At 55.9% G+C, this 27,048-nt stretch overlaps 2 protein-coding genes across 5 annotated transcripts; both read left to right on the top strand.

Annotated features, from left to right (window-relative positions):
* Window positions 1-1,184: 1,184 nt before the first annotated feature.
* MNR2 (homeodomain protein) lies at window positions 1,185-7,113 on the top strand. Its single transcript, XM_015290077.4, has 3 exons — window positions 1,185-1,799; window positions 5,910-6,070; window positions 6,601-7,113. The coding sequence occupies exons 1-3, from the start codon at window positions 1,373-1,375 to the stop codon at window positions 6,913-6,915; spliced, it is 903 nt and encodes a 300-aa protein (XP_015145563.2). The 5' UTR covers window positions 1,185-1,372; the 3' UTR covers window positions 6,916-7,113.
* Window positions 7,114-9,215: 2,102 nt separating this feature from the next.
* Window positions 9,216-26,171, top strand: CFAP65 (cilia and flagella associated protein 65). Of its 4 annotated transcripts, none has more exons than NM_001396598.1 (33): window positions 9,216-9,275; window positions 9,531-9,605; window positions 9,877-10,028; window positions 10,699-10,801; window positions 11,165-11,331; window positions 11,571-11,770; window positions 11,895-12,040; window positions 12,195-12,417; window positions 12,678-12,943; window positions 13,132-13,332; window positions 13,406-13,768; window positions 13,848-13,985; window positions 14,454-14,699; window positions 15,008-15,232; window positions 15,329-15,481; window positions 15,691-15,856; window positions 16,053-16,181; window positions 16,361-16,586; window positions 16,841-16,969; window positions 17,211-17,387; window positions 17,892-17,958; window positions 20,204-20,314; window positions 21,038-21,229; window positions 21,727-21,885; window positions 22,029-22,172; window positions 22,808-22,924; window positions 23,042-23,179; window positions 23,509-23,574; window positions 24,052-24,266; window positions 24,460-24,600; window positions 24,742-25,038; window positions 25,187-25,320; window positions 25,844-26,171. In NM_001396598.1, the coding sequence occupies exons 1-33, from the start codon at window positions 9,225-9,227 to the stop codon at window positions 26,104-26,106; spliced, it is 5,580 nt and encodes a 1,859-aa protein (NP_001383527.1). In that variant the 5' UTR covers window positions 9,216-9,224; the 3' UTR covers window positions 26,107-26,171. The 4 variants fall into 4 exon arrangements, with proteins under 4 accessions (NP_001383527.1, XP_040559782.1, XP_025008202.2 ...); XM_040703848.2 differs by having other exon boundaries at window positions 9,222-9,315; XM_025152434.3 differs by having other exon boundaries at window positions 9,222-9,275; window positions 25,183-25,320.
* The last annotated feature ends 877 nt before the right edge of the window (window positions 26,172-27,048 follow it).

The following is a 27,048-nucleotide window of genomic DNA, read 5'->3' on the forward strand; positions in this document are numbered from 1 at the left end:
GAGTTCCCTCCTTCCTGAGGCGGGAAATGAAGCTAATCAGAGCTCGGACACCTTAATCCAGCTCTGATCTGATTAATGCCCCTAAAGACTGTGAACTCATCAGCACCCCAGCATCTATCACTGCCTGCATCCCGCCCCTTCTGCTGGGCTCTTCTGGCTCTGCTCTCCTCCCCACGTTCCGGGCGCCCTCCTGGGAATGGCTGTTGTGTAGCTGTTCCCATACGGGGATTTGGGTATGGGGTGATCTTGTGCAACAGAAGGAGGAAGTTGTCCCATCCATAATGGGACCTTTGGACCTTGGTGGTGTGGGTGCAGGGAGCTCAGTGGGCTCTGGTCCAGGCAGGATGGGCTCAGGAAGAGAAAGCCTTGGGGCTGCTGAACAGAGGAGGGTGGGGGAAGTCCCTCGTGCCCCTGCCTTCCTGCTCTATGGAGCCTTGGTGGGATACAGGATGCAGGGGTGCGGGCAGTTCTCTTGCTCTAAAATCTCAGGGGGTTCAGCAGCAGTAGGAAAAAAATGGTGAAGAGGAAAGAAACACAGAGATGGGAGCTCCCTTCAGCTGTTAGATGGGAGCTCCCTTCAGCTGTTAGATTATTTAAGCAGGGAGATAGCAGCTGCTTCATCTACCTTCCAAAGGACCCTTGGCTGGACAGAAGCTTGTCCCACTGAACGGGTATGATGGAAAGGGTGGGACCCAGGGATAACGGTGGGCCCCAGGGATAGACAGGCACAGATCTGCTCCCAGATGCTCTGCCTCTCCTCGAAGGCCAGAGTCGGTGGGTCCGGGCCAGCTCTGCTCCTGCTCACCCGCCTGTCCCAGAGCAGCCAAGGCTTTCATCTCCACCTGTTTCTGGTGCCTTCACCTGGAGAAGACCAAACCGAGCAAATAAATAACAATCTGCCCGTATGCACCTGCTCCATGGGCTTCTTGGGCGGATAGACGATGCAGGGTTGTGGCCCCTGCGTGCAGCCAGCTCGGGCCCGCTGATGTCCCCGTGCCAAAGAGGTGCAAAGAGGAACGGCACGGGGTGTGAAGAGCAGGATCGGGCCCCGGGGTGTGCCGAGGGGCTGCGGAAGCCGGGGGAGGGAGGCCGGGCCGACGGGGCGGGGGGCCGGCGGGGAGCCAATAGGGAGCTGGGGCAGGTGGAGGGGGGGGTTAAAACCCCCCCGGTGGCGGCGGGCAAGCGAGTGCCCGGGAGGAGGAGCGGTGAGGAGGGCTGCCCCTGAGGGCAGCCCCGCGGAGCGCGGCGCGGCCCCGCGAGTGAATGCCCGCCGGTGCCGGGGTGGCCCGGGGCTGCCCGGCCGGGCGCTGCCCTGGCAGCCGAGCGGCGGGGGGAGGCACGCTGCGTTTTGCCGGGGGGGCCCGGCCGGGCCATGCACAAACCCATGGAGAAGTCCCAAAACTTCCGCATCGAGGCGCTCCTGGCTGAGAAGCCGCCGCGGAGCGCCTCTCCTCCGGGGCTCAGCCCCGCGGGCAGCCCCGGCCCCGCCGGCCGTACCGACACCCCCTCGCCTCGGGCTCCCCAGGCCGCCACCCCCCTCGGCCCGGCGGGCTTCGTCCCCAAACCCGGCTTGCTGCACCTCCCCGGCCCCGGGCTGGGCACCCTGCCGGCCCTCTACCCGCCTGCCGTGTACCCGCTGCCGGCCTTGGGGGGCCAGCACGCCGCTTTCGCCTACACCGCCTTCCCCCAGCTGCCGCCGCCCGGCGCCGAGCACCTGAAGGCGGCGGTGGCCGGTTCCTTCCCGCTGGAGCAGTGGATCCGAGCCGGGATGCTCGTGCCGAGGCTCTCCGACTTCCACGGTGAGTGAGACGGGAGTGGGGAGCGACCGTCCCGTCGGGCGGGACGGGGCTGGGGGCTGAGGCTCTCCGGGGACGCACCGGCGTGGATGGGGAGCACCGGCCCTACCCGGGAGCCGTGCCGGTCCCGGTGCCCGCAGAGCACGGCTGCTCTTAGGGGGGCTTCGGAGGGGTCTTCCTGGCCGCCGCCCGCCAGCCGCGGGTTCGTTGGGCTCCGCCGCGAGATGGAAACGAAAAGACGGAAGCGGGGAGAGCAGCCGACACCGCGAAACGAAGAAATGCCACCCGGTGTGGTTGGGAACGAACCCCCGCTTCCTGATGCAGTAGGAGTAGGGAGGGATGAGCGGCTGGAAGCGGCCGGAGCGGCCACGGGCAGCACTGGGAGCGGCTGCGTGCTCTGTTCCTCGGCGGAGCGGGGTTCTGTCATTGGCATCGCGATGGGGTCACCCGGTGCTGCCCTGCGCTGGGGGAGTGGGGGTCCGGGCACCCAGGTGGGGTAGGGGGACGTTTGGCTGTGCACTGCCGGCAGAAAGGCCAGTCGGGTTCTTACAAACGTGGGAGCCGTTTACAGACAGGAAAAAAAGGAATGAAAAAAAGGAGGGGGGGGGGGGGGGGGGGGGGAAGTATGGCCAGATAAGGCTGTTAATTAATAAACTGGCTGGGTGAATAATAGCACAAAAGTGGAGAAATATCATGAATCGACCCATTCTTTGCTGCTTCCTCAGGTTACATCGGGTTGAAGGGAAAAAGGCTGTTCCCTTCCTGCAGCCATCCTCCCTTACCCCCGGCTCTGCCCCGGGCTGTGGGATGGGGCTGGCTCTGAGCTGGCTGTGACAGAGCAGCACAAGGGTTGTGCCTCCGGTTCTATGGGCTGCATGCCCCTATGAGTGTCAGTGAGGGAAGGAAAAAGCATCTGTCATTGTTGGGTGAAGCACCTTCACCTCCCTGCACCTTCCTGCTCCTCTACGTAGTCCAACTCGGTGCATCTCAGCATCCACATAGTTTCATGCACGGCTGTGTTTCACCAGTGTACGTTCCCCCACTGTCCCTGTGCTCTGAGCTCAGCTTCTGCCTGTGCTCTACATGCCTGTGCCTCCCTACAGACATCGCTTCTGACTTGGGACCTGTGCTCATCTTGGGGTTCTGGGCATCCTGCCCCCTTTGGTCCCTCTGCCATGTTGTTCTTTCTGCCATATAGACGCTGTGGCCAGAGCCTGGCCCTCATTCTTTACCATCTCATTCATCTTCTCCTTGTCCTATTCCATTGGGATCACTTAAGTTCTCAAGATTTTTCTCCAGCTCTCATGGGCTTGCTGCACAAGAGGTCTCTTTCCAGCATGCCTTCTCCTGTTCCTGAGTCCCTACCCAAGCACTCAGCCCATGGATGGACAGACGGACCTGCCTGGCTGATGCTTCCAGAGGCTGAGCACAGGTTTCCATGCTGCTGCTCATGGCCGTGTGTATCTCTCTGGGTAGCAGTGGGCAGACATGGGAGACACCAATCTGGAAGCCTCCTTGGGCTTGTTTTGGGGCGCTCCAAGGGAGGTCACCTTGTTCTGTGTTCTTAGGAGATTCCAGGACTGAACCATGAATGACTTCCTCCTTTGTCTGCACGTGGAGGTGTTCTGTAGGCATGGTGTGCTTTGGTCCCTGGGGATGGTGCAGGACAGCCCCTAAGCTGGAGCAGCTGTGGGATGCGTTGCATGCGCTCGCTCTGCTCTCATCTGCATGTGTTGTGGGGTTGGGGTTGCAAAGCACGGGGTAGGTGGCTTGAGGCAGTGGGTACCTGCACAGACCTGGGCTGGGGCTGCTCAGAGAAGCACTCCTGCTGTTGTATCCGTGGTGCCTTCCCTGCCAGCTGCCACTGCGGGGGCCTCTACTACTGCAATGCGGAGTGAGATGCTGGTGGGGAAGCTCTGCATGCAGGAGCAAGAAGGTTTTGGGTCCTCTGCTCCCAGCCTGGGTCCCTGAAACCAGGGCTCAGACACACTGTGGGTACCTGTCCGTCTCCCCAAACCACACAGGGGGAGCATTAGGTCCCTGTGTGCTGCATGCATCAGTATCAATGGGAGCTGTGATTTCTTTGCCCTGGCTTGCAGAGTGGTGGGAGCAGACAGCTGCTCTGGCAGAGATTTGTAGGAACGGAGTGCAGTGATGCACAGCTGCAGGGTGGGAGATGCAGGAAGAGCATAGGGCTGCCTGCTGGGACTGGTGCTTGGGTGTCTGCCTGGGGACAGACTGCACGTTGGGGCTGTGGGACTGCTCCACCTGAGGCTCCTGTGTCAGCAATGGGGGAACAGGGAGCAGCAGGTTTGGGATGTGCCCTTATGCTGTCCCACAGAAAGCTGCACAGAAAGTGGCTGTGAGTGATACTGGTGGGACCACCTGTCCTCCCAGCCCTGACATCTGGAGGAGCACCTCCAATGCTGGCTGCTGCTCATTTCCTCTCCTTTATCTGCCAGCCCACAAAGCTAAGTGAGGTATAGCTAAACAGAGCAAATTAAAACCAAGTGGGTTAATAGCAACCTTGGATTAGCCTTGTTATCAGGTAGATAGAACTGTAACAAATAAACCAATAATTCTTTATAAGCTTTATCTAACTAGCCAGGAGGTAGCTGTCTCACAGAACTTCTGGGCTTGGGGATTGCTCCAGGGCAATCAATTTCTTCACTGATGTTGCAGCCAGATGCTGGACACCCATCAGAGGGCCCTGGTCCAGCTAGGCTGAAGGGGGATTGAGGCAATCTCTGATCCTCGAGGAGATGTCTGGGCAGAGAGGGTCCCTTTTCAAGCAAATGTGTGATGCTGAGGCGGTTGTTGGTCTTTTGGTGGGAGCTGGCTATAGGGGGAGAGCCTTCCTGAAGGGTTCCTCTTCCTATGGGATGGTGGTGGGGAGGGAAGTGATCACAGCTCGGCTGGCAGAGCCCTGGAGGATGCTGTCTGCTCCCTGTGGAGGACATCCCAGAGTAGACTGAGCCGTGGGCAGGTTGGTGGCTTGGAGTGCATGTCAACAACGCAGAGGGATTTTAGGGTTGGGTTTGGTTTTGCCAGCAGCAAGCGGGGCAGGAGGCAGCCTGGGTTTCTAGGGCTATTATGGTCTGTGATGGTCGCCATTGTGCTGAGCGTGGATTGGAGACACTAAGGTGGAGAAGCCAGGGCTGACAGAGGGGCCGTATCCCAGCAGCCACAGTCCTCTGCACCGGTGGTCATTTGGGCTACATTCCATTGGTGTTTACGAGCCCTGGCTCTGCCTGTTTGACCCGTCCCACCCAGCGCCCAGGTACCCGGGATCAAACCCAGATGGCGCTGGGTTAATGCCCCTTCATAAATTCCTGCGCTGTGCGTCACTGCCGTGTTTGTGCTGAGCTCGGGGGGCACTCGGTGAGATGGGCAGGTCTGGATCAAAGCTGGAATCTGCGGGAGATAACGTCGGTGGGTGCGCTGTGCCCTGCAACGAGGGTGAGCCCCTCCGACAGCCCTGCCCTGTGCTGTCCCCAAGTGGGGCACGGCTGTGGGGCTGCATCTCACCCCACACAGCTCTGCCTTCCGTATGTTCTGGCTGGGGAGCAGTTCCCTGCTCAGGCGAGGTGAGGAGCAGCGGGGCTCTGCAGCTGGGGTGTGGGATGCGGTGGGGGCTTTGCAGCAGGGATGTGCCAAGGATCTTTCCCGTTAATGTCTCTCTGTGCCTCTCCAGCCCTTTACTCCCAGCTGCAAAGCTGCGTGTTTGGTTGCTGCCGCGGTGCTGGGAGAAGCAGTAAAGCTGACCGCGCTGGGGACAACAAAGCGAGCAGACAGGAGATAAGCAGGGATCAAACACGGTGCAGAGCCACCCCACGCGGGCTGCTCAAAGGCCCCTTTGTTCCTCATGCTCCGGGCCGGCGATGATAGCAGCCCAGTGAGGGAACCCTCGGCGGTTGGGCAGACACCTGTGCGACCAGGCAATAAAAAGCAGCGTTAATTTCAGCCGCGGGACCGATCCTGCTTGCACACCGAGGGCTGATAACGTATCTCGGTGGCAATAAAGCCATGGCTGGGGAGGGAGGTGATGGAGGAGGGCTGGCGGAGGGCTGTTCCCTGCCGTCCCCTGACCCCGTGTGTGCGTGTGCCCCGCAGCCACCCCACAGTCCGCCTTGATGGGAAAGTGCCGCCGGCCCCGCACCGCCTTCACCAGCCAGCAGCTGCTGGAGCTGGAGAACCAGTTCAAGCTCAACAAGTATCTGTCCAGGCCCAAGCGCTTCGAGGTGGCCACGTCGCTGATGCTCACTGAGACGCAGGTACCTTGGGATGGGGGCGGAGGGCTGCTGCAGGGGATGTGGGGTGGGAAGTCAGGGCAGTGCTGTGTCCCTCCCTTGGCTGCCAGCAGCCCCGCTGGCACCCCTTTCCTGGGCAGAGAGCTGTCCGATGGGATCCAGGCCCTTCCCTTGCTAAGGGTACCTCAGAAACCCGCTCCTCATTCCACCCACCACCCCCAGCCTGCAGTCTCCCCATCTCTCCCTGCGCTGTGGGTGAGGGCTTCTCATGGGGTTAAAAGTCCTCTTTTAATGTCCCCGTGCATGTGTGGTGGCATCCTGAGGACTTGGTCTCCTCTGTCCCCAACCCACCCACACCAGTGTGGGATAGGAACAGCCCCTGGGATCCCCACAGCCCCCTGCAGAGCGAAAGTAGCGCAGGATGCTGCAGCAAGGGCAATCTGGGGGTGCTTCGATGTAGGGAAGGCCATGGGGTGAGTGGGGGTGCGTTGGGGTGGGGGGAGTGCTGATGGGTACCCGTGGCTGTGGTGTGACGACTGCTCCCTCCCGAGCAGGTGAAGATCTGGTTCCAGAACCGCCGCATGAAGTGGAAGCGGAGCCGCAAAGCCAAGGAGCAGGGGATGGCAGTGGAGCCCGAGAAGCCACGGGGGCTTGGCAAAGCTGATGAGAGTCTGCTGCCCAGCCAGCCCCAGGGACAGGCTGGTGACAGCCCCGAGTTTGTGGGGTGCAGCCCCGGAACGGGCTTCCTGTGCCGCAGCGCCGAGCTGGGCTATGACCCGGACTCCTCCTGTTCAGGGGGAGAGGAGGATGAGGAAGAGGAGGACGATGGGATGGACACTGCGGAGAGGAAGATGGGCTCTGTGTTGTGAAGAGGTTCCCGGGTGAGGAGTTGGAAGCCTCTCGGCTGGCAGACACAGACTGTGCCCATGTGCAGCGTGGGGGCTGAGGGGAGCCTGCCCCCCCCCTCCTTTAACTTATGTGTGTTTGGAGTCTATTTAATGTGTAATTATTCCTGTGTGTATCTTGGGGTTTCCCCACATCCCTCCCCTATAAAGCTGTTATCCGGATGCCTCTGCTTTTCCTTAGGGGATGGGGTTCTACATCTCCTGCCCCTGTACTGCCCTGCCAGTGTCTTGCTTGGGAACAGCCCCGGGGCACTTCTTTGGCTGCAAACTGCCCCTTCCTGATGGCAGGGCCATGAGCCTGCCCTGTTCTGCCCTTCACCCGGGTGGTAGGGAAGGAGGGTGTGGGGCATGCATTCCTGTTGCTTCCCCAGTGTGGTCTGCAGCCTGGGGGCAGGGCAGCACCAGCAGCTCTGAGGGCACCCAGCCTCCCTGCGTTGCACCCTGCTTATCCCATGGTGGTGTCTGACCCACTCTCAGCCCATTTCTGGGTCCATTCTATGATCCCCTGAGGACTGTGCTTGTTCCGTCTGGGCTTGGATCAACTCACAGTAATGGGATGATAACAGCCACCCTCTACTGCCTCCATAGGAGCCATGCGTTAAGCCATGACGCATATGCAAGCAGGCTTCCCTTATCCTTGGGATGCTGGAGGGTCCTGGCAGACCCTATATATAGGCGTGTGTGTGTATACATGTGTGTATATATATAATCCTTTCTCCATATACCTGCCTGTGGTTCCCTGGGAGATGCTGTGATGGCAATGTAGGCGGAAAACCAGGGGCTGGGGGCAGAGGGGTGAGTGAGAGGAGTGCAGGGGTGGACAGCTGTGCAGTGTGGGGGGACGGTGACCCTCAGAGGCTGCTGGCAGCTCTCCTTGTATGCCAGGCATCCTGGGTGCCCTATCCAAAGATGAGGGTTAAAGAGGAAAAGGAGAGAAGGGAGAGCAGGGAGCACCAGGAAGGAGGAGGGGAGCTGGAGGGATGTCACAAGCTTAAAACGTTCACCTTGATGGGCTGTGACAGCTTTAATTTCCAGAGTACAACCATTAAAGTGATGGATGGGAGGCGTCTGTCCCGTGCCTGCCGCACGCAGGGACTCGGTGGCTGCAGGAGGGGTTGTTTTGTTGCTGTTATTTATGAGATTGTTTTTGCAGGAGCCAGGCACTCATCCAGTGCTGGGGGACAGAGGAGGGGACGCGGCTGCAGGAGGGGTTGGGGTGCTGATTTACAGCTGCACGCTCGGATGACTCATGGTGTAAACAACGACAAGTGCCATTAAAGCTGCATCTCCTCCCTGCCTCTGCCCCAGCTCCAGCAGCCCTGCTCTCTGCCATGCTACACCCTGAGGGGTTGTCCGAGTGTTTCTGATGGGGACACGAGGGTCCCCTCTGTCCCTTCGCCCGCTTTCAGCCAATCCCGGAGCTGCTTTTGGCAGCAGTCACTACTTGTCACTTGGGCCACTGATGTTCCAAAGGGTGGCCATGCCCCACTGAAGTGCAATCCCATCCCCATGCCAGTGCCCTCCAGCCTATTGCATCCCACACACACGAGGTACTCCCATCCCTGAACCTCACAGCCCTCTCTCCCACTCCTCTCATGCACCCACACTTCTTTACTGCACCTCTGCTTTCAGCTTCATTCCATCTCTGCCCACTCTCCAGCACCTACCCTCATCCTCTCTTTCCTTTAGGCACTCTTGGACCCCCCTCCACCCTGCCATCGCCCCAACACCCCTCCATATATCCTTGCTCCCATCTGCTCCCTGTTCTCCCCATCTGCCCTCTGCACCACCTGCACCCCCATCTGCCACCACATGCATGGTGCCCCCCTCATCTCCACCCTGTCCTATCTCCTCCTGGCCTCCATCTGCCCTCTGCACCACCTTGACCCCCACACCTGCACTTCCCTATCTACCCCTACACACTTTGCATTTCCCCGTATGGCCCCTAAACCACCCGGGCTCCTCGATATGCTCCCTGCATCCTCCTATCTGCACCCCCCTACTTGCCCCCATGCATCCCCTCTCTGCCCCCTGCACCCCCTATTTGTCCCCATACATCCTATCTGCCCCCTGCATCCCTATATCTGCCCCAATACAACCCAACCCCGACCCCCTATATGTCCCCCATCAGACCCCCCTCACCCATCCGACCCCCCCGCACTCCGTACCCCCTCCGCGTCCCACTGCTGCCTCCTGGCGGCCGCAGCCACGCGCAATTTGACCCTGGGCGGCCACCGTCGTTGCTACGGGAGACGCCGCCGCGTCCGGTTGCCATGGCAACGGGAGTGATGCTACGTGGGGCTGAGCCGGAGCTGGGAGGCGAGGTGGGCTCAGGCAGAGGGAGCTGGGCTGTGCTCCCGCGCTGTAAGGAGCGGGGCCCTGCTGCAGAGCCCTAGGCAGGGCTATAGGAGCAATATAAAAGCCTGCTTTCCAAGCTGAGAGGGGGCCCAGCTGGGAAATGGGGGGTGCCAGGGAACCCCGAGGAGCAGTGGTTGGGCCCTGGGGGCTCCCGGGTGCTGGCAGCAAGGAGCCTGGCAGAGGAGCGGTGTGTGTGAGGATGCTCTCCTCTCCCTCCTCAGATGCTGGCTGAGGTGCAGGGGGAGCCCCCCAACCCGGACCCTCTCCGGAGGCGATGCTGTGGCTGTGCCAGGAAGGTGAGCGCTGGAGCCAAAGGTGCTGTTGCCATGGGTGGATTTACCAGAATAAAGGGGAAGGGAGGCAGCCACCGACTCTTTAACCCCTGCTTCTGGAGTTGCTGACATCCAGGAGGATCCCACAGAGCTTTGTGGGGGCTCCTGGGGCCCTGCCACAGGGTGGCTCTACATCCTTTGCCAGGGTCACAGGCTTTTAATGCAAGGCAACAGCTGTGGGGGTGGTTTCTCCCCCTGTCACAAACTGCTGATGCTCCCATTGCAAATTCCTAAGCCATCCTCGAGAAAGGCACAGAAGAAAGGCACATTTTGGGGCATTGAAGTGGCAGAAACACTCCAGTGGCGTGGCTGGGAGCTCGGAAAAGAGGTGATCAAACATCTGGTCCTGAAAAACGTCCACGAGAAAACCCAGAAGCTGAGCTACAGGTGTGTGGGAAGTCTCCTTCTCCTTTTCCTCCTCACCCTCTCGCTGCATCTTCCTCCCTCTGCTCCATCCATCGCTTCAGCACCCGCTCAGATCCTCTCCCCCTGGGCTGTGCGCTGCAGGCTGTGTGCACGCTGGCGCAGCAGGGCAGAAACCCACTAATTCAGATGCACGGCCCTTGTTCCCAGCAGGAGTATTTAAAATGCAATGCCTTTCTAAAATTCGGTTTTGCTGATACTTCTGTCTGTGAGGCATTTCCAGTCTAGTGAGAGATTTGAATCGTGGATGTATGCCAGCCAGCCGCTGGTGTGTCCCGAAACCATGGCTCCAGGGAGTCCTGCTGGACGTCAGGCCATGCCAGCATTCCCTGTGACCCTGCCTGCTCTGGGACTCAAATGTTTCTGCCCTTACTAAGAGTTTGGCTCACGCTGCGTGGCCTGGGAATGTAAAATATTGCTTCAGGAAGGGGCAGGTATTTAGAGCTGGGAAGGGATTTTCAGGACGCCTGGGTTCTGTTCCTGTTTGCTGAGTGTCTTTGGGGTCAGGTTTGTAAGTCACCTCTAACTGGGGGGCTTTGGGGCCTTTTAATACTTCATTCTCTTTCCTGCTACCTAATAGAACAACAGCTGTACGGCGTCAGACAAAACGCCCTGCTTTGATTTCGTTATCCAGATGCCCTTCCACGCGGTTCTTCATCACTGTTTTCCCCCAGCCAATTGCCCTGAGCCCTGGCATGTCCTTAACCCTGCCCGTCATTTTCCGGCCCACTGAAAAGGTAAAGTGGAAGCATCAGATCTGCTCTCAGTGTCCCGCTTGGCTTTCAGGGAAGGAACCCGTCCTGCTGGGAGGTTCTAGCGTAGGACAGCACAACCCTCCTGCAATCTCCATGTGTCCAACAGCTGGGGGAGCAGTTTGCCTGTGGTTATGGCTGGCAGTTGGGAGAGGGCTCCTTGCACAAAGTATTCCCAGTTTTCACATACTGCTTCTCACCAATGCCAGTAAAATAAGGCATTTGAACTACTGAACATTGAACTACTTGTCTCTGGCTCGATCCCAGAGACCAGTGGGATGAATCCAATGCAGAACTCAGCTCGAGGGAGCCTGTCTGACTGCTGTCTCCCCTCTCTTCTCTGTGCAGAGGGACTACGAAGACAGCATCTGCTTTCAGAAGGCCGAGGGTGAGTTCTCTGTCACCCTGCGTGCTGTGCTCCCACATCCCTGCCTGTCCTTCCCGTCTGCTGTCCAGTTGCCCCTCTGTGCTGTGCACAGCGCCGCAGAGACGACATTCACTGTACGCAATGTGGGGTGAGTGCCGCGTGGCTGAGCTGCCCCTCTTTGTTTGCTCAGATATATGACCACCTTCTTGGGCTTCCCACTGAGTACACCTCACCCATGCGTTTGGCCAGATGCATTAGGTGTTCTGACGTTCACCACTGCTTGTTTCGCATCCTAACTGAGCAGCCCGTTGGGAAAGGCCCATCCTATGCACGGTTGCACAGGCAGAATGGCTCCATTCATCTTCTCCAACCGTACTTGCTTCCTAGTGATCTCACCACGGTGTTTGCCTGGGAGACACCCAGCCCCTTCTCCATGACTCCTGAGCACGGCGTGCTGAGTGTGGGTGCTGAGTGCACCGTTAAGGTGCTCTTCCAACCCAAGGCAGCTGCGGTGTGCAACGTGATAGCAACGTGTTGGTTTGGTGTTGAAGAGAAGCAAAAGAGAACCATGCAGCTAAGAGCCCAGGGTTAGTCACTCTTGCATTTAATGCTCATTAACATGTATTGCCCCTAAACATAGAGCAGCATCCCACAGGGACAAGTGGAGGTGCTGTGCTTGTAGGTGATGCTGTGTATTATCCTCTTTAACAGCCAAATACCCCTATCTGCAAGTGAACGTGCCGGGGGAACAGCACAAAGGTGCACAGCCTGGCAAGTTACAGGATGTGCTGTGCTTCGGATCGGTGCCAGTGGGCACAAGCGTGGAGAAGTGTGTAGAAATCCTCAACATGTCTGCGGTATGTGGAGAGGGAGGCTGCTTCTTGTAAGAGGGTGACAAGCTGGCATGCGTCCCTGGGGGATGTGGTTTGGAAATCTCCTGTAATGCAGTGAAAATAGCCCAGGTGGGAGCGAGAATAAAACATGATGAGCCTGTTTCTTCTCTGCTTGCAGGTTGATGCACCATGTATGATAGAAAGAGCAAAAGACCCTCTGCTCCAAGATCACGTCTTCTCCTGCGACGTATCCCATGCTGTTGTCCCTGCCAAAGGGAAGCTGGCCTTGTGCATACGGTTCCAGCCACAGGCAGTAGGAGAGCACAGCACGGATTATTTCACCGTCACACCCACTGGGTGCCTCCAGCAGACCGTTCTGAAGATGGTTGGCTCATGTAAAGGTGAAAGCTTCCCACGTTTCCTCCTTCCTCTCAGCCCTGCAGGGGAAGTGCTAATGCTTGGGGAAGAACAAGGGACTGTCCCAGCCCTCATAGATGTACCTTCTATTGCCGTTCCTGGGGCACTGATTTAAATTTACACTGTCTTGAGGCAGATGTGAGCTAGTTGGAGGTGAACGTGAAGCTGTTTGCTGGGACTGGTGGGTTTGCTGGTGAAGCCATGCTGGCTGGGGAAGATCGATTGCGTCGTGTTGTTGTTCTAGGCCCTTTGGTGTCCCTGCACCAATCCTCTGTAGACTTCGACTGGATCAATCTTGGGGAAAGCTCAACGCAGATGCTGAAAATCAGCAATGTCTCAGATGTCCCGGCATACTACCAGTTTGACATTGATGGCAGGGGGAGCGTCTTCTCTTTGGATCGCCCCTGTGGGGTCTTGGAGGGCACAACAACCCTGGTGCTGAAGGTGACCTTTCGCCCTGCTCACCCCATCAGCTATCACCGCAGAGTGGTGTGCCTCGTCCACCACCAGGTAAGGGAGCAGCGGGTGGTATCACCGCTTTGAGAGCTCAGAGGGTTTTTGCAGTGTAGCCCATCAGGGCTGGCCTCTCGAAGCCAGTAGACCCTGGAAATCCATGTCTCTATAATCGATAAGGTAACTTCCAAGGTAATCGTAGAAGGGAGGCTTATTTCGTACAAGAATTTCTGTTGTTTTCCCAGGAACCCCTGTATGTGGACTTCTTTGGTACCTGCCATTCAGACACCGCTAAGCCAGCCATCCTGCAGGCGAGACACCTCTCCTGGTACCGAACCAACACGGTGAGGGGGCTGACCTTCTATCCCCCCGATATCCTAAGCGTGATGCTGAAGGATGGGAAGCTGCTGATGGATGAGAAGAGGGCCCTCATGCTGCTTCCTGAGGTATGAGCTGCCCTCCCTGAAGTCCAAGGTGCTCCATTTACCCTGCACACACCGAGATGCTCCCATCCTGTAGATCCCTCTGGACAAGCCCCCCAAGGAATACACTGAAGCCAGCTCCATGAGTGAATATTTCTATGATGGCATAAGCAGCGACCTGGCCTTGTTTCCACCTCACGTTAGCGTCAGCCCCAGGGAGCACGATTTTGGGCGCTGCGTGCCGCTCTGCAAGGCAGAACCGCTTCCTCTCTGTGTCACCAACCACACCAAAGGAAAGATCACCGTTGCCTGGACTCCAAGCTATGGCAGTGCCTTCCAAGTGACCCCCGAAAGCTGTGACATCCCTCCTTTGAAGTCTTCGGCCTTCCGTGTCCTTTTCCAGCCCACCCAGCTCAACAGCCTTTATGCCGCAGAGCTGGAGGGTTTTGCCTTCTACAAGGTTAGTAGCAATGGCCAGGAGGCACCTTGCCACGTTCCCCTCCCTCATGCACTCAGCTCTGTCTCCTGCGTGCCTGTAGGTACTGAGGCAATACAGCAACATTGAGGAAGATGCCACCATCTGCCCACCCTGGTGCCTGACCATCAGGCTGAGGGCGCACACATATGAAGCAAAACGGGAGCACTTCATCCCACAGTACCTCCTGGATGTCCCCAAGGTGTGTGGACTTAAAGAGACAGGGAATTTGCAGAGATGCTCACTGTTCACTCATGAACTTTTACTTTTTCCCCACTGCAACATCCTGAGAGATGTCTTAGATGATGGGGAGACTCCTGATTTGGGACAAAAGCAGGAAGCCTTTTGTCTTGTGTTACTTTCCCAACCTCCAGTGTGACAGGTTGCATGCAGCACCTCGTCAGCTCTGAGTGGAAAGCGCTTGGAATATCCTCCTTGCCTGTTTAAGTGGGTATAGGCACTGACAAGGGTGCTTAGTCCCCTCTTGGGTGCATTAGGCACTCCACATGCACTTAGACAAATGGAGAGCGGAGCACGGAATCCACACTTGCAATTGTAAGAGGCTTGCAAGGTGGAGTGGAAGTTTTCCTGCCTCTCCCTGCTGCATTTGTAGCACAATAAAGCAGTGATCCTGTAAGGTCAAACAACATTTCTTGTTTGTTTCCTCCAGACCTTTCCTCCTGTGGCTTCTGACACGGACACCTACTGCAGCGCTCTGCTCTCAAACACAGGCACCTCAATGATAACCTTCAGCGTGAACCAAGCTGCTTGTCCCTCTGTTTTGGTGAAGCCCCACTCAGGACACATCATGCCAGGAGGCCACCAGATTTTCTTTCTCTCCACTCGCCCAGTTAACACTGTATCACAGCAGCACATCCTGCCCTTGCAGCTCAACTCCTACCCAGGGTACACCAAGGTAAGTAGAGGGAAGGAGAAGCTCGTGAGGAAGATTTCTTCCATTGTACTCATCTTCTTCTCAGTTCTCGATCCACACTACAGATGGAAGAATCTTGTGATGCCAGATACTCCCTTGTTTCCTTGTGTCTCTGTCTGCTGGAATGAATTATACAATGCTCAGAGCTCAGTCCAGGTTCCTTCCCATCCTCCTTCAGCCCCTGTCTGTTCTTGATTCCATCTTGGAAGGAGCAGCACCTTTTCAAGGTCCATCCAAAGGTCAGCTGAGGCTTCCGGCTAATATCTATTGTTTTTCCTTGAATGCCACAGGAGATCGTGCTCCGGAGTTGTGCAGAGTCCCTTCTCTTGCTCTTAGAAGGTGATGGGAAACTATACTTCAAGCCTGTTTGCATAGGGACCTCCTCAACACAAAGGTATACCATAAAGAACTGCACAAGACTACCCATGGCCTTCACATGGAAGATCCACCTCTCTGACAGCAAGCTCCTGTCCGTCAGACCAGCAGCAGGGCTCCTCCAGCCCTATGAAGCCATGGTAAACTCAGGTTCTACTCAAATAGCATTGTACTCTCCACAATACAGCTCCGGTCTGGAGCTCCCATGAATGTTATCCTTCCCTTTGTGGTTTCAGGCTCAAGCATGGACTTTTACCCCTGACAACGTGACCAAGTATCTCCTGCGAGCTGTAGTGTTTGTGGGCTGGGAAAGCCCGGCACCCGTGTCACCCCAGAGTATCCATTATAATTTAAGGATCATTGGAGAGGGGGCACTGGGCACCATCAGGGTAAGGAAATGGGGCCTGTGGCGGGGGCTGTGGTGAGATGTGGGTCTTTGGCTCCTCTGACACTCCCAGCTCTCTCCTCCCATTGCCCACTCTCTTCCATTTGTTCTGCACATGGTCCAACATGGTGGCCAAGATCCAAAGTGGTGGCTACATCGACTGCTATCTTCTACATGTAATGTTGACCTTTGCGTGATGGGTTTGTGTTTCAGGCACAAAAGGAACACGTGGACCTTGGAAATGTTCTGGTTGGCAACCTGAAAGACTGCAGCATGGTACTGCTGAATGATGGGATCTGTTCTCTTCAGTACATCCTCAGCGTGGAGCAGCTGATCACCGGGCTTTGTGACCCCGAGGAAGTCTGCAGTGATCCGATGGGTACTGGGAGGAATCAGCCTGGGATGGGGCCTCGTCCTTCCCCACTTTTCTGCAAAGTGGTGCTAGCACGTGCTCAGAGGTTGAGCTGCTTGCTGGCTAACTTGCAGCTACTCTCATAAGCTGTGTACTGGCCACTTGTGTGCTTTAGGATACATCAGTGATGCCCAGAGCTCACGCCACCTCCTTTCTCCTACAGCTTTGGAACTGGAACACTCCAGAGGGACAATCCCTGCAAGGTCAAAAGCTTTTGTGCGAGTAACAGTCAGGCCAGCCCGGCAGCTGCACTACACCTGGTCCATCAGCTATGCAATCTGCACCCCTGCAGGTGAGAAATGGGCGTTTGTGGGAAGGGGGAGAAGATGTTCCCTCCCAGCCAAGTAGTCTGTGCTATAATAGACCAAACCGTGCAGGACTGTAACCGTCCTGACAGCAGAAGCCCCTCTGCTGAGCAGTTCATCCACTCCTGCACTCTCTCTCCCTTTTGCTTTACTTTTCTCTCCCAAGTTCCAGATCTTGCAAGTACAAAAGCAGAGCAGCATCCCCTGTGCTGCATAGAAGCGACAGGCGTCCACCCAACGATCCGCATCGCTGCCGCCTGCTCAGCAGGGAGTACCAGCGGCATCAGCAGGCTGCTCCTCTGGAGGCTGCTCTCCCTGGACACCCTGAATGAATACCTGCAGCGAGACCCGGCTCCCAGTGAGCTCACCTACAGGGTTCCCACCAGGCACAGGTGAGGCGAGGGGCTCAGCCAAGCAGGACTCACAGGTCCTCCATGTATCCCATACACAAAAGATCAGAGAAAATCGAAAGGTGTTCCTTACGCCTAGTATCCTTCCTCCAAAAAGAGCTGAAGGATCAAAGAATCATCGTAAGGAAGATAGATAGCATAGAATCATAGAATGGCTTGTGTTGGAAGGAGCCTTAAACCATCTAGTTCCAGCCCCTCTGTCTCAATTTAACCATTTCTTTCTCCCTGCTGATCAGCACGTGCTTGATCCCCCCCATATACACACCTCTCCAGCTGGATTTCAACTTTGGGGCTGCCCCCATAGGCTCGGAGCCTGCCCTTGTGATGCTCCTGCTGGTGAACAACGGTGTGGTGCCTGTGGAGTGGTAAGCAGTGCTGGATGGAGCTCATCCTTCTCTAGGGGTCTGCCTGGGGAGAGGGGAATGCCCACAGGGGCCGTGAGGCGTTAGAGAATGAATGGGGTGGTGTAGTTCGTGTTGTGAATGTAGTTTGGGGCTGTGAATGGGGCCTGTTGGTGGGTCTGGGTGGGGAAGCCTAGCTGAACTGAGCACACTGACCTGGGCAGGCTGTCCGTTCCTGCTGCTGACCATCTCACTGGGTCCCTAGGGCCTTCCTCTTTCCTTCTGACCAGAAGATGGACATGGAGCACTGGGCAGAGGATGCAAATCTCAGCCCTCGGGAGCTGCACCAGATGAGAATTCAGGATAACCAGCTCTTCAGCGTTTCCCCTAAGTCAGGGAAGCTTCTTCCAGGACAAGAGGAAGCTGTCCAGCTCTCACACAGGTGATGGCATCATCCTGCATGCCAGGACAGCACCTGCTGACAGAATGCTCTCCTTCTGTGCCAGATCCTCTCCCTTCACATGCCTCTTGCCCAGCAGACGTTGGACAAGTGCGAAGTCCCTGAGCCTGTACTTTCTGCAGTGATGACTATACAGTGATATTCTTGTCTTTGCCAACAGCTAGGGCCTCGTGTGCCTGTGGGAGGTGTGCAGGCAGCTGGCCAGCACTGCTTCTATAACAGCCCTGATCTAAGAAGGGCTGGTGCTTCATATGGCCTAGAATCTCAGGTCCCTGCACTGGTGCATGACCAAAACCAACACTGCACCACTTGTTCCCACACGAGCACAACTGTCCCCCCCCCTCTCTCTCTGAGGCCCTTACGCAACAGTGATCCTTTAGCAGGGAAATGAGTTGTCTCTAATGTACTGTGTGACCCTGATTCTACCACCCTGGGCTCAAGGTTGGTTGCTAATTATTTGTTTTCCTCCTCCTCTTGCACTGCTAGACACGATTTCGTTGGCACCGATCACCTGCCGGTGTTGCTGAAGGCTTCCTATGGCCATGAGATTCTGGTAAGGCAGCAGATGTCTGTTGTGTGTGTTTGCAGAACAGCATCAGGTAGGAGCTGGATTACAGGGCATTTCTCCAGGAGCTGCATGGGCCAGGAGCCTGGGGCCTTCCCCTGCAGTCTGCACCGGCCAAAGCGGAGACATAAAGCCGGCATGGTGACAAACCTGGCATTCCAGCATACTGTGATGTGGCACTGCACTGCTTCCCCAGCCCGGCAGGCATTCCCTGCACTGCTGGTTGGCTGTTCCTGCTGCAATCCCAGCTTTGGTCCACCCACTTCTTCCTCCTTGCCAACAGCTGAGGAGCCTCCTACTCATTCCTCCTGCTTTGCCACTTGCTGAAGCATCCCACAGCTGATCTGCTGCGTGTTATCCTGTGGCATTTCCTCAGGCTTGGAATGAATTTTTCTCTCTCCCCCTCTCTCAGACTGTCAGTTAGAGTCAGAGTCACCTTGTGCTCTGCCGGGCACAGCTCATGCCCGTCTGAGCCTTCCTGTCTGCCTCCGAAGTTTCCTGTGAGACCATTGTGTTCACACGTCTCTTTTATTTTTCTTTTCTTTCAGGACTATTGTCAGCTGAAAATCCAACCCTTTGACCAAGCTGTTCAAACAGTGGCTTAACTGTGCCTTCCCTCAAAGCCCTTGGACGGGCTCCCTGTGCTCTGCCTGCCTGGCACAGAGAGTGGCGATGAGCGTTTCACCAGCTGGCCGCTGAGCCATTAGGCTTTGGGGAACCTGGTGCCTTTAGGTTGGATAGAAGGAAGCTGTTTGCAGTAGGGGTGGTGAGGCAATGGCACTGGCTGCCCAGGGCGGTGGTGGGAGCCCAGTCCCTGGAGGCACTCAAAGTCAGGCTGGAGGGGCTCTGAGCACTTGGTGGAGCTGTGGGTGTCCCTGTTCATCGCAGGGGGTTGGACCAGGTGGTCAGGGAAGCAAACACTGTCACGTCAGCCCAGAAGTTAGGTTTTGGAAACCTGATATAGCAACGACGCAGAGGTGGAGACCTTCAGGCTAGCACGTTGCCTGGTCCTTTGTCAAATTTCAGGCTGCTTGGCCTCAGAGTAGTGATGTTATCCAGCCCTCGGGTAATACAAATGGGTGCTTCGCTCCCAAAGCTCAGGAAGGTTTCTGATCCATTTCCCCCTTGCAGTTTGGAAACATCAGCTCTTGTTCTCCCTTTACTTGCGTGGTAGCTGGCTTGTTGAGGGCACTGGGAGGCTGAACATTCATGTAGTGCTTTGAAAAGGTAAAACAATGAAATCCCAAGTGGGTCTTTGTTAGCTTTGTATTCCTATCCCTCTCTCCTTCCTTACTTTGCTTATGGGACTGAGCTGGAAGGGGCTTTTCTGGAAGAATCAGCATTCTCTGCTCTTGTTTAGCTGCTGATACACACAGCATCTCCCTCGGATCTCCATCCAGGGCTTCCACCTACCATCTCTAATGTCTTCCTTATCTTCCATGCACTCACTTGGAAAGTAGTCGTGCTTTAGGCTAATGGCAAATTGCAGCGACTTAGCTCCCTTTGTCCATGCAGAAACATTATGAGCTCTGTGATTCCATCTCAGCCCGTCTCCAGGCAGCAGACAGCTCAGGGGTGCTTTGAGTTGATCCTGCTGGAAACCTTGCACCATGACTCATCTGAGCCTGGCTACAGCTTTCTCAACGTGCAGAACCCTGTGTCTCTTCCTTTCCATGAACCAACCCTGTAACTCCATCTGCTTTGCACGATGTGGTGGCCGCTTTACTAACAGGATGCTGTTAGTCATTACTCAATCACCTGAAATTCAGCTGGGAACTTTGGCAGCCTATGGACTCCCTGTTGGACACATTCTTGGAGCAGCTTGTTCTGCAGAGTGAGGGCTTCCAAGCGGTCCCTTCCAGGAAGAGGCCACTACTTTACCTCAACTCTTGGCTTCCCAAAGGGCTTGGAGTCACAGCAGCACAGCTTGCCATGTGCACATACTTCCATGCATGGCAAATTTCTTCTGTATACTTGCAAAGAGCACTGAGGCTGGTGCCTGACACAGGAAGGAGAAATGTGCCACGTGTGATACAACCTGCAAACCTGTCAGAGAAAAGCCAACAGTTGGGCAGGCTCTTCAGCTCCTTGCCTTTGCCTTTGGGCTCACTGTCCTGGTTTTGCCAGCGTAAGGCTGTGAATGTATTGCCCTCAGCTCACAAAGTATTCACGTTGCCATTGCTGATGGGGCCAAAGCTTTGCGAGACAGTGACTGCATTTCTTTCTGCCGTAGCTGAACTTCAGAGGTGTGACAGTGGAGAAGGAGCAGCGGTACGTTCATTTTGCTTCCTCCAAGCATCTCCTCACGCCCATTGCCATTGGGACATCCCACCCCCCCATACAGGTGAGCATTCTGGGGCCAAACCCAGCAGCAGTTGAGCCTAATGCCAGGCAGAGCCTGGAACTGAGTGCTGAGATGGTCGTAGGGAAGGCATCTCTCCTTACCTCCAGTTCTACGAGGTTTGGCATTGGCTCCAACCAGAATGCTTATAGAGTGTGTCGGACTCTTCCCCTGTTCTCTTACATCGGATCCGAGTGATGACTTGCCTAGCTGCTCCAGGCACTCTAGAAATAAATCCTAATTAGGTTCTTGGTAAATTAATGAAACTTCCTTAAATGCTTATTCAGAAAAAAAAAAAAAAAAAAAAAGAAAGGAAGAAAGGAAGAAAAAAGGGGAGCTTTGATTCTGTTCTGCCCAATTTACTTGGGAAATGAGCAAGACTGAATTGAATTAGAATCACTTTAGTACGAGTGTTTTTGCATTTCGAGTAATCCGCTTCACAGCGATTCCTTTAGCTAATTTGCACTAATTTTCTCCTAGACTGAATTCACAGGGCACCACTTGGACAGGCATTGCAGTCATCAGCATACATGTGTAGTGATAAACCTTCAGCACAGAGCCCATTAGAGCCTCCACGACAACTCCTGACGCTACAGAGTCCCTCATCCTTAGGAGACGGGCTGACTAATTAATTATTAATGCTTATCAGAGTCCCAGAGGGAAGTGCTAACAAAGTTTAACCTGTGCAGGGTTGTCATGAGCATTCCACTCTCTGATTCACATTAGATTTATGAACTCTACAACGGCGGCTCCACAACAGTCATGTTTGAGGTTCAGCTGGACAGCATCACGAGGGTGCAGAAGGACAATTATCAGCACCCTGTATTTATCTGCTTGACTCCCAGAGGGGAAATCGCCCCTGGCACTACAGGTCATATTGAGTGGATCTTCTCACCACTGGAAGCCAGAACATACTTGGTAAGGCCTTTCTCATGACTGCCAAGAACCCTTGCTGCTGTCCTGTGCCTCACATTCTTTAGATCTTGTGTTGGTTTTTGGTCCGTGCAATGCTACAGCTGAATTGAGCTCCATCCCTCAAAGAAGCAGAATCTGAGAGCAGATAGATGCTCTCATAAGCCTCTCCATCCCAAAGAGCACATTTCTTCCACAGCCAGAGGCATCACAATATATATTTTTCCAAGGACCTAACAGTACCTGAGGGGTATAAACAATATCTGGTCAGATTTGTGGTTCACTGCTGGCTTCCAATAACTCCCACAAAAGAGACTGAAGCTGAAATATTTCTTCCCTGCAGCGTGCACTGCTGAAAAGAAAGCAAAGGAACCTGGATTTCTCTTCATCTATGAGTGTGATTTACATAAACCAATTGTAGTTTGTTAGCCAGAACACTGCCTTTTTGCATATCTATCCTGATTACAGCTTTGGACTTCATGCTCTCATTTTGTCCAATGCAGGTTGATGTTCCCATCCACATCCTGGGGGGTGATTCAGCTCTGATCACCTTCCAGGGGGAAGGCTACGATCCAAAAGCCACAGGAGAGAGTGCCACTTTCAGAGAAGTTTTGTCCCCTTCGGTCCTCCTGGGTTCCACCAAACTAACTGTGCCTGGGCAGGTAAGTCCAGGTGCTGATATGGGCAATATGATCTGACCAGAAATGTGTGAAAGACCCCCTTCTTCCCCACCACCATCAGAACATCCCGCTCCTTGCTTCCTCAATCCCGCTGCAACAGGGCTGTTTCACCCTGCTTCCTGCAGGCTGCCTCCTTATCACACCACAGGATTTGCTTTGGGAATATCCCAGACCGCACCAGAGCCAGCCGACTGGTCTTTCTCAATAATATCTCAGAGGACAAGGCAGTTGTGTTCACCTGGAGGACAGGCAGTGTGAAAGACAGTGAGGTGAGTCCTTTCTTATTTTCCTCTACACAACCTTGCTCTCCTCTCCTCTCCTCTCCTCTCCTCTCCTCTCCTCTCCTCTCCTCTCCTCTCCTCTCCTCTCCTCTCCTCTCCTCTCCTCTCCTCTCCTCTCCTCTCCTCTCCTCTCCTCTCCTCTCCTCTCCTCTCCTCTCCTCTCCTCTCCTCTCCTCTCCTCTCCTCTCCTCTCCTCTCCTCTCCTCTCCTCTCCTCTCCTCTCCTCTCCCCTTCCCTTCCCTCCCCTTCCCTTCCCTTCCCTTCCCTTCCCTTCCCTTCCCTTCCCTTCCCTTCCCTTCCCTTCCCTTCCCTTCCCTTCCCTTCCCTTCCCTTCCCTTCCCTTCCCTTCCCTTCCCTTCCCTTCCCTTCCCTTCCCTTCCCTTCCCTTCCCTTCCCTTCCCTTCCCTTCCCTTCCCTTCCCTTCCCTTCCCTTCCCTTCCCTTCCCTTCCCTTCCCTACCCTACCCTACCCTACCCTACCCTACCCTACCCTACCCTACCCTACCCTACCCGGAATAGCATGAGGAACCCCTCAAATCTGTATTTCCTGCAGGGAGAGGGCACGTAGCAAGGGCACGGGACAAAGAAACAAATCCACCGTGGCTATTTTTATTTTCCCCACAGGTACTGCAGATTGTCCCAGAGCAGGGAGTTGTGCAGCCCAGAGGGAGCACCCCCTGCTTCATCACTCTGCAGCCTTCAGGGAGGGTGTCCCTCTACAGTGCAGACCTGGTGTGTGAGGTGAGAATCTGGAGCCCGTGTGCTCCCATCGCCTGAGCTGGGCCAACAGTCCCCACCTTCAGGCTCTGTCATTTGCAGCTCCTTTCCCTGCCCCCTCAGTCACACTGTGCTCCATAGGTGTACATCCAGGAGTCCCTGGTTCAGTATGAGAGGGACCTGCAGGAGTGGGAAAGGGAGAAGGAGCGGCAGGCGGTGGAGTTCACCATCACAGAGCAGGACCTCAGGGCTGAGAAGAAGCCCAGGCCGCCCGCTGGGGTAAGCGTTGCAAAAGGAGGAGCTTGAAAAGGACTTTTCTAAACGCACTGCAGGCTCTGCATTTGCTAACGATCATCTGAAATGTAACGATCTTCTGAAACCAAAACCTGCAGCTCTGGAAACTGGTAGTTGAATTTATAAACATGGGTAAGCAGTGGTGTAAAGCGGGTAACTGCCATGAAGAATGTGGCCATGGAAGGACTGGGCCATTGGCTTTCAGCTGGGGCGAGGTAAAAGAGAATCCTGGTCTCATTCCGCTCCTTATCTTTCCATACCCTGTGATTTCCATCTCTCTTTTTTTTCTTTCTTCTTTTTTTTTTCCTTTTTAGAGATCATCAGATTCTGCTGAGACAGCAAATCTCTGTGAGCCCTCAGCAGTGGTCAGGAAATACAAGGTAAGTCAGGCCCACCTCAGCCGCTGTGGAATCAAACTGACTGTGTTAGAACAGAGGCAGATGTTGGATCTCACAGCGTGGGAGCCCGGGCAGAGAGCACACCAGCATTTGTAGCTTCAAGGCTTTGGGCACAGACTGTTTGGAGGAGCCAGGAGAATCAGACTGTCTGGCTGTGCCCCGTGGGCTGTAACTTTCCAGCTGAGGGGAATGGGAAGTGAACTTGGAACCCTGTATGCACCCATGAATGCAGCGGCCCTTTTTGAATAGAATTGGAAGGATTTGAATAAGCAGACAAGCTGCATGTGGGCAGGGCAGGCAGCACCTGAACGGCTGTCACACTGGGGCAGCAAGGCTATAAGGTCAAGGCATCCTCTGGGACAAGCTTAAGGATGGCTGGGGAGACATGAAAGCAGTTCCACTTAACCCAGTCCCATGGCTGGAGGAGCAGTAAGGATCTCATTTCTTGCTCTCCGACAGACGCTGCCCCCCGTTAAGAACCACCCAGCAGCCAACCAGCCTGCGGGACACCTGCAGAGGAGGCTGCTGTCAAGCAAAGAAGCCAGCCATGTGTGGGTCAAGCCTGAGCCTCCCAGGCCCATCCTTTTACACCTTGACGTGACAGCAAGGTCCCACTCTACTGAGGACTTCTTCAGCAACTTCACCTCGGAGTTCCCCAAATACTTCTTGCCCCGGTAAGGGACTGGGAAGAGAAGTGGCCCATTGGGAGATAGTGTCAGAGCACAGTGCTCCTCTGGGAGAGCGCTTCCCCGGGCACCTCTGCAGCTCCCTGCTTCCTGCAGCACTGCTGTTCAGCCAGGAGGGTGCAGGTCTGCAGGAGCTCACTTAGGTAGCATGGCACTGATGGAACATCTCCCTGGTTTTTAGCCCCAGCATCCACCAGCTGCTGTTTGTGGATGGGAGTGTGGACAGAGACAGGATGGAGAAGGACCCCGAATGGCTGTCCCTGGCTACTGCTTCCAAAGAGGAACTGCAGATAGTGACGGACGTGCTGATAGGCGTCATCAGGTGCATGCCCCTTCAACCTCACCCACTTTGCAGCCCTGGTCTTTCAGGCTCTCCCTCTGGCTTGCTCTGGCTTACGGTGATCCTCTGGGGTCACTCGGATACCTGATTTTCTGGGACTCATTCTTCCTCTCCTCATCCCAGGGACCTCTTGGAGAACACCCAGTTCCACGATGCAGTGAGGAGAAGCCTGCAGGAGCCCATCCCATATTTCTCCCAGTTTCAGCGTGAAGAAACAGCAAAGACCCAACACAGAGGACAGTGCTCCACCATCCCCTCCAGCCTCTCTGCTTCCCCAGATCTTTTCACCGAGGAGAATGGAGAGAAGAAAGAAACGAGCCAAGAATCCTCTCCCAGCAATGATGTTCTGGGCTCTTGGGAGGGGCTGAGTGAGGTTCTTCGCCATGAGCAGCTGAGGGAGCAGAAGATGATGATGAAGAGGTGAGGAAGGGCTGCACACACACGGCAGCCGTTCATTGGCCTCAGCATGTAGAAAACAGAGTGTGCTCTGCTGCTGTGCCCGTTGCGTGCTGGGGGGAGCTGCAACAAGCATCCTTCCTTATCGACTGTCTGATATCCCCCCAGGCAGCCGGCCTTTGGGAGTCTGGTGGAGATGGTGCTGGAAAACACCCTGCAGAACATCCTGGTGGAAGCCAGCTGTGGGGAGGTGGTGCTCACAGCCCAGCCCAAGGTCATTGCTCTGCCCCCCAGACCCTTCCGAAGGTAAAGCACCAGTCCTTAGTGCATTCAGCTGAGGCACAACCCATGTTTTAGTTTAGCCAGGTTGAGGTCTCAGTGCCAAGGCTGCCTGTGCAGAAGGTGGAATCCAACCCCAAAGCCTATGCTTCTTGTACTATCCCAAGCCCCCTGGGAATGAGGCCTTGGGGAGCCCAAATCTCCTTCCTTGGCAGCGTGCTCAAACAGCTCAAGTAGCAGAAAGCGAGCCAAGCTCTCCTGGTCTGAGATGGTGTGGGATCCAGTTAGGTGGAAGAAATGGCCACAGTTGAATAGGCAAATGTGGGGCTGAGGGCAAAGAATGAGGATTTGTCCAGTCCTGGGGATGACTACGGGAAGATGGGACCAAGGGAAGGTTATTGAATGGAGATGTCATCTCCAGAGCTGCAGAAGTCTTGTTCACATGGAGGTGGGATATTCCCTGTGATCTCCCAGGGATGGATGGTTGCTTGCAGGGAGGTGGCAGCCGACTGCTCTCTCCTCACCCCAAAGGCAATCTCTTCTCTTTCAGAACCGCCAGTCCAGCACCCTAACCCTCAAGAGCATAGCTGTGGCACGGCGTGCTCCTTGAGCTCTGCAAGCACATCGCATCTCCACTCTTCATCCCATCCTCGTGTTGTCCAGAGCCGCTCCAACCCTCCCACCTCAGGACTCGATGCCAGCACGCTGCCTGCCTCCAAGGCTGTGCATCCTGACCGTGTCCCCCAGCTCCGGTTTGAATCTTCCAGCAGCTCCTTGCTCCTATGGCTGCGCTGCAGCTCCTGCAGGCAGTGAAGGGCTGCAGCGCTTCCAGCCCACCCAGCAGCCCAATAAAAGGAGCTCAGACTCTGCAGGCACAAGCGTTGGCGTGCAATAGGATGGAATCAGCGCATCCGGGTTTAGTAGTGCCCTGGCCGAGCTCTCTCCTTATAAATCTACGAGGTTCTCACTGGGTGCCGCCGAGCTTCGGCTTCCCGTACGGCCGTGACCGTCCCTTCCCACGTGTCGCTTTGTCACAGCCGGGAGGTGGCACTGTTAGTTCTCAGAAAGCCCCCGGTGCCGGCGCAGGACGGGAGCCGCTGCTTCTCCCCTCGCAGCCCCCAGGAAAGGCACGCACTGCGGGCTGCTTCAGCCCTGATTGGCAGAAAGCAGATGCCGGCTGTGCCCGGGGGTGCTGCAGCTCTCCCGGAGCTCTGCTCGCTGCAGGAGCCCCGCGTGCGTAACGCGTACCGAGCCCCAGGGCCAAGCTGTTCCCGTTGTCGGAGATGCTGCGCTGCCAGCTCAGAGAGCGCGCCTCCTCCTCCCTCCCCAGCACGCTGGGTGCCAGATCTCCCACGGCAGCTTCTCTGTTTTCCGGGCCGGGGCCGAGCAGGGGCTGGGTGCCACGTCCCTGCTCCCCAGCAAGGCAGCAGCAGCTGTTCGATCCGTTTGTGGTGAATCTGCCACAAGGTCCAGGCCCCTCACCGGGATCTTCTTAATACGGGTCCCATGCCGGCTTCCCAAATGGGCAGCGTGGGCAGCAATCTCACCGTCCTCCTGAAGCAGATGGGATCCAGCTGCCTGCGGAGCGCCGGTGCTGCCCGGAGCAGTGGGGATGGGGTGGGTGACTGCATCCGTCCCCAGGCCCGCTGCGTGATGATGAGGTCTGGGAGCTGCCTACACAGCTGCAGGAGAAATGCCTCTTCCCTTTGCAGTGGGTGGGAGACGGCTGTGTGCTCCCCGTGGCTGGGATGCTGG

The sequence above is a fragment of the Gallus gallus genome, chromosome 7, assembly GCF_016699485.2.
Source record: "Gallus gallus isolate bGalGal1 chromosome 7, bGalGal1.mat.broiler.GRCg7b, whole genome shotgun sequence".
NCBI classification, from domain to species: Eukaryota; Metazoa; Chordata; class Aves; order Galliformes; family Phasianidae; genus Gallus; species Gallus gallus.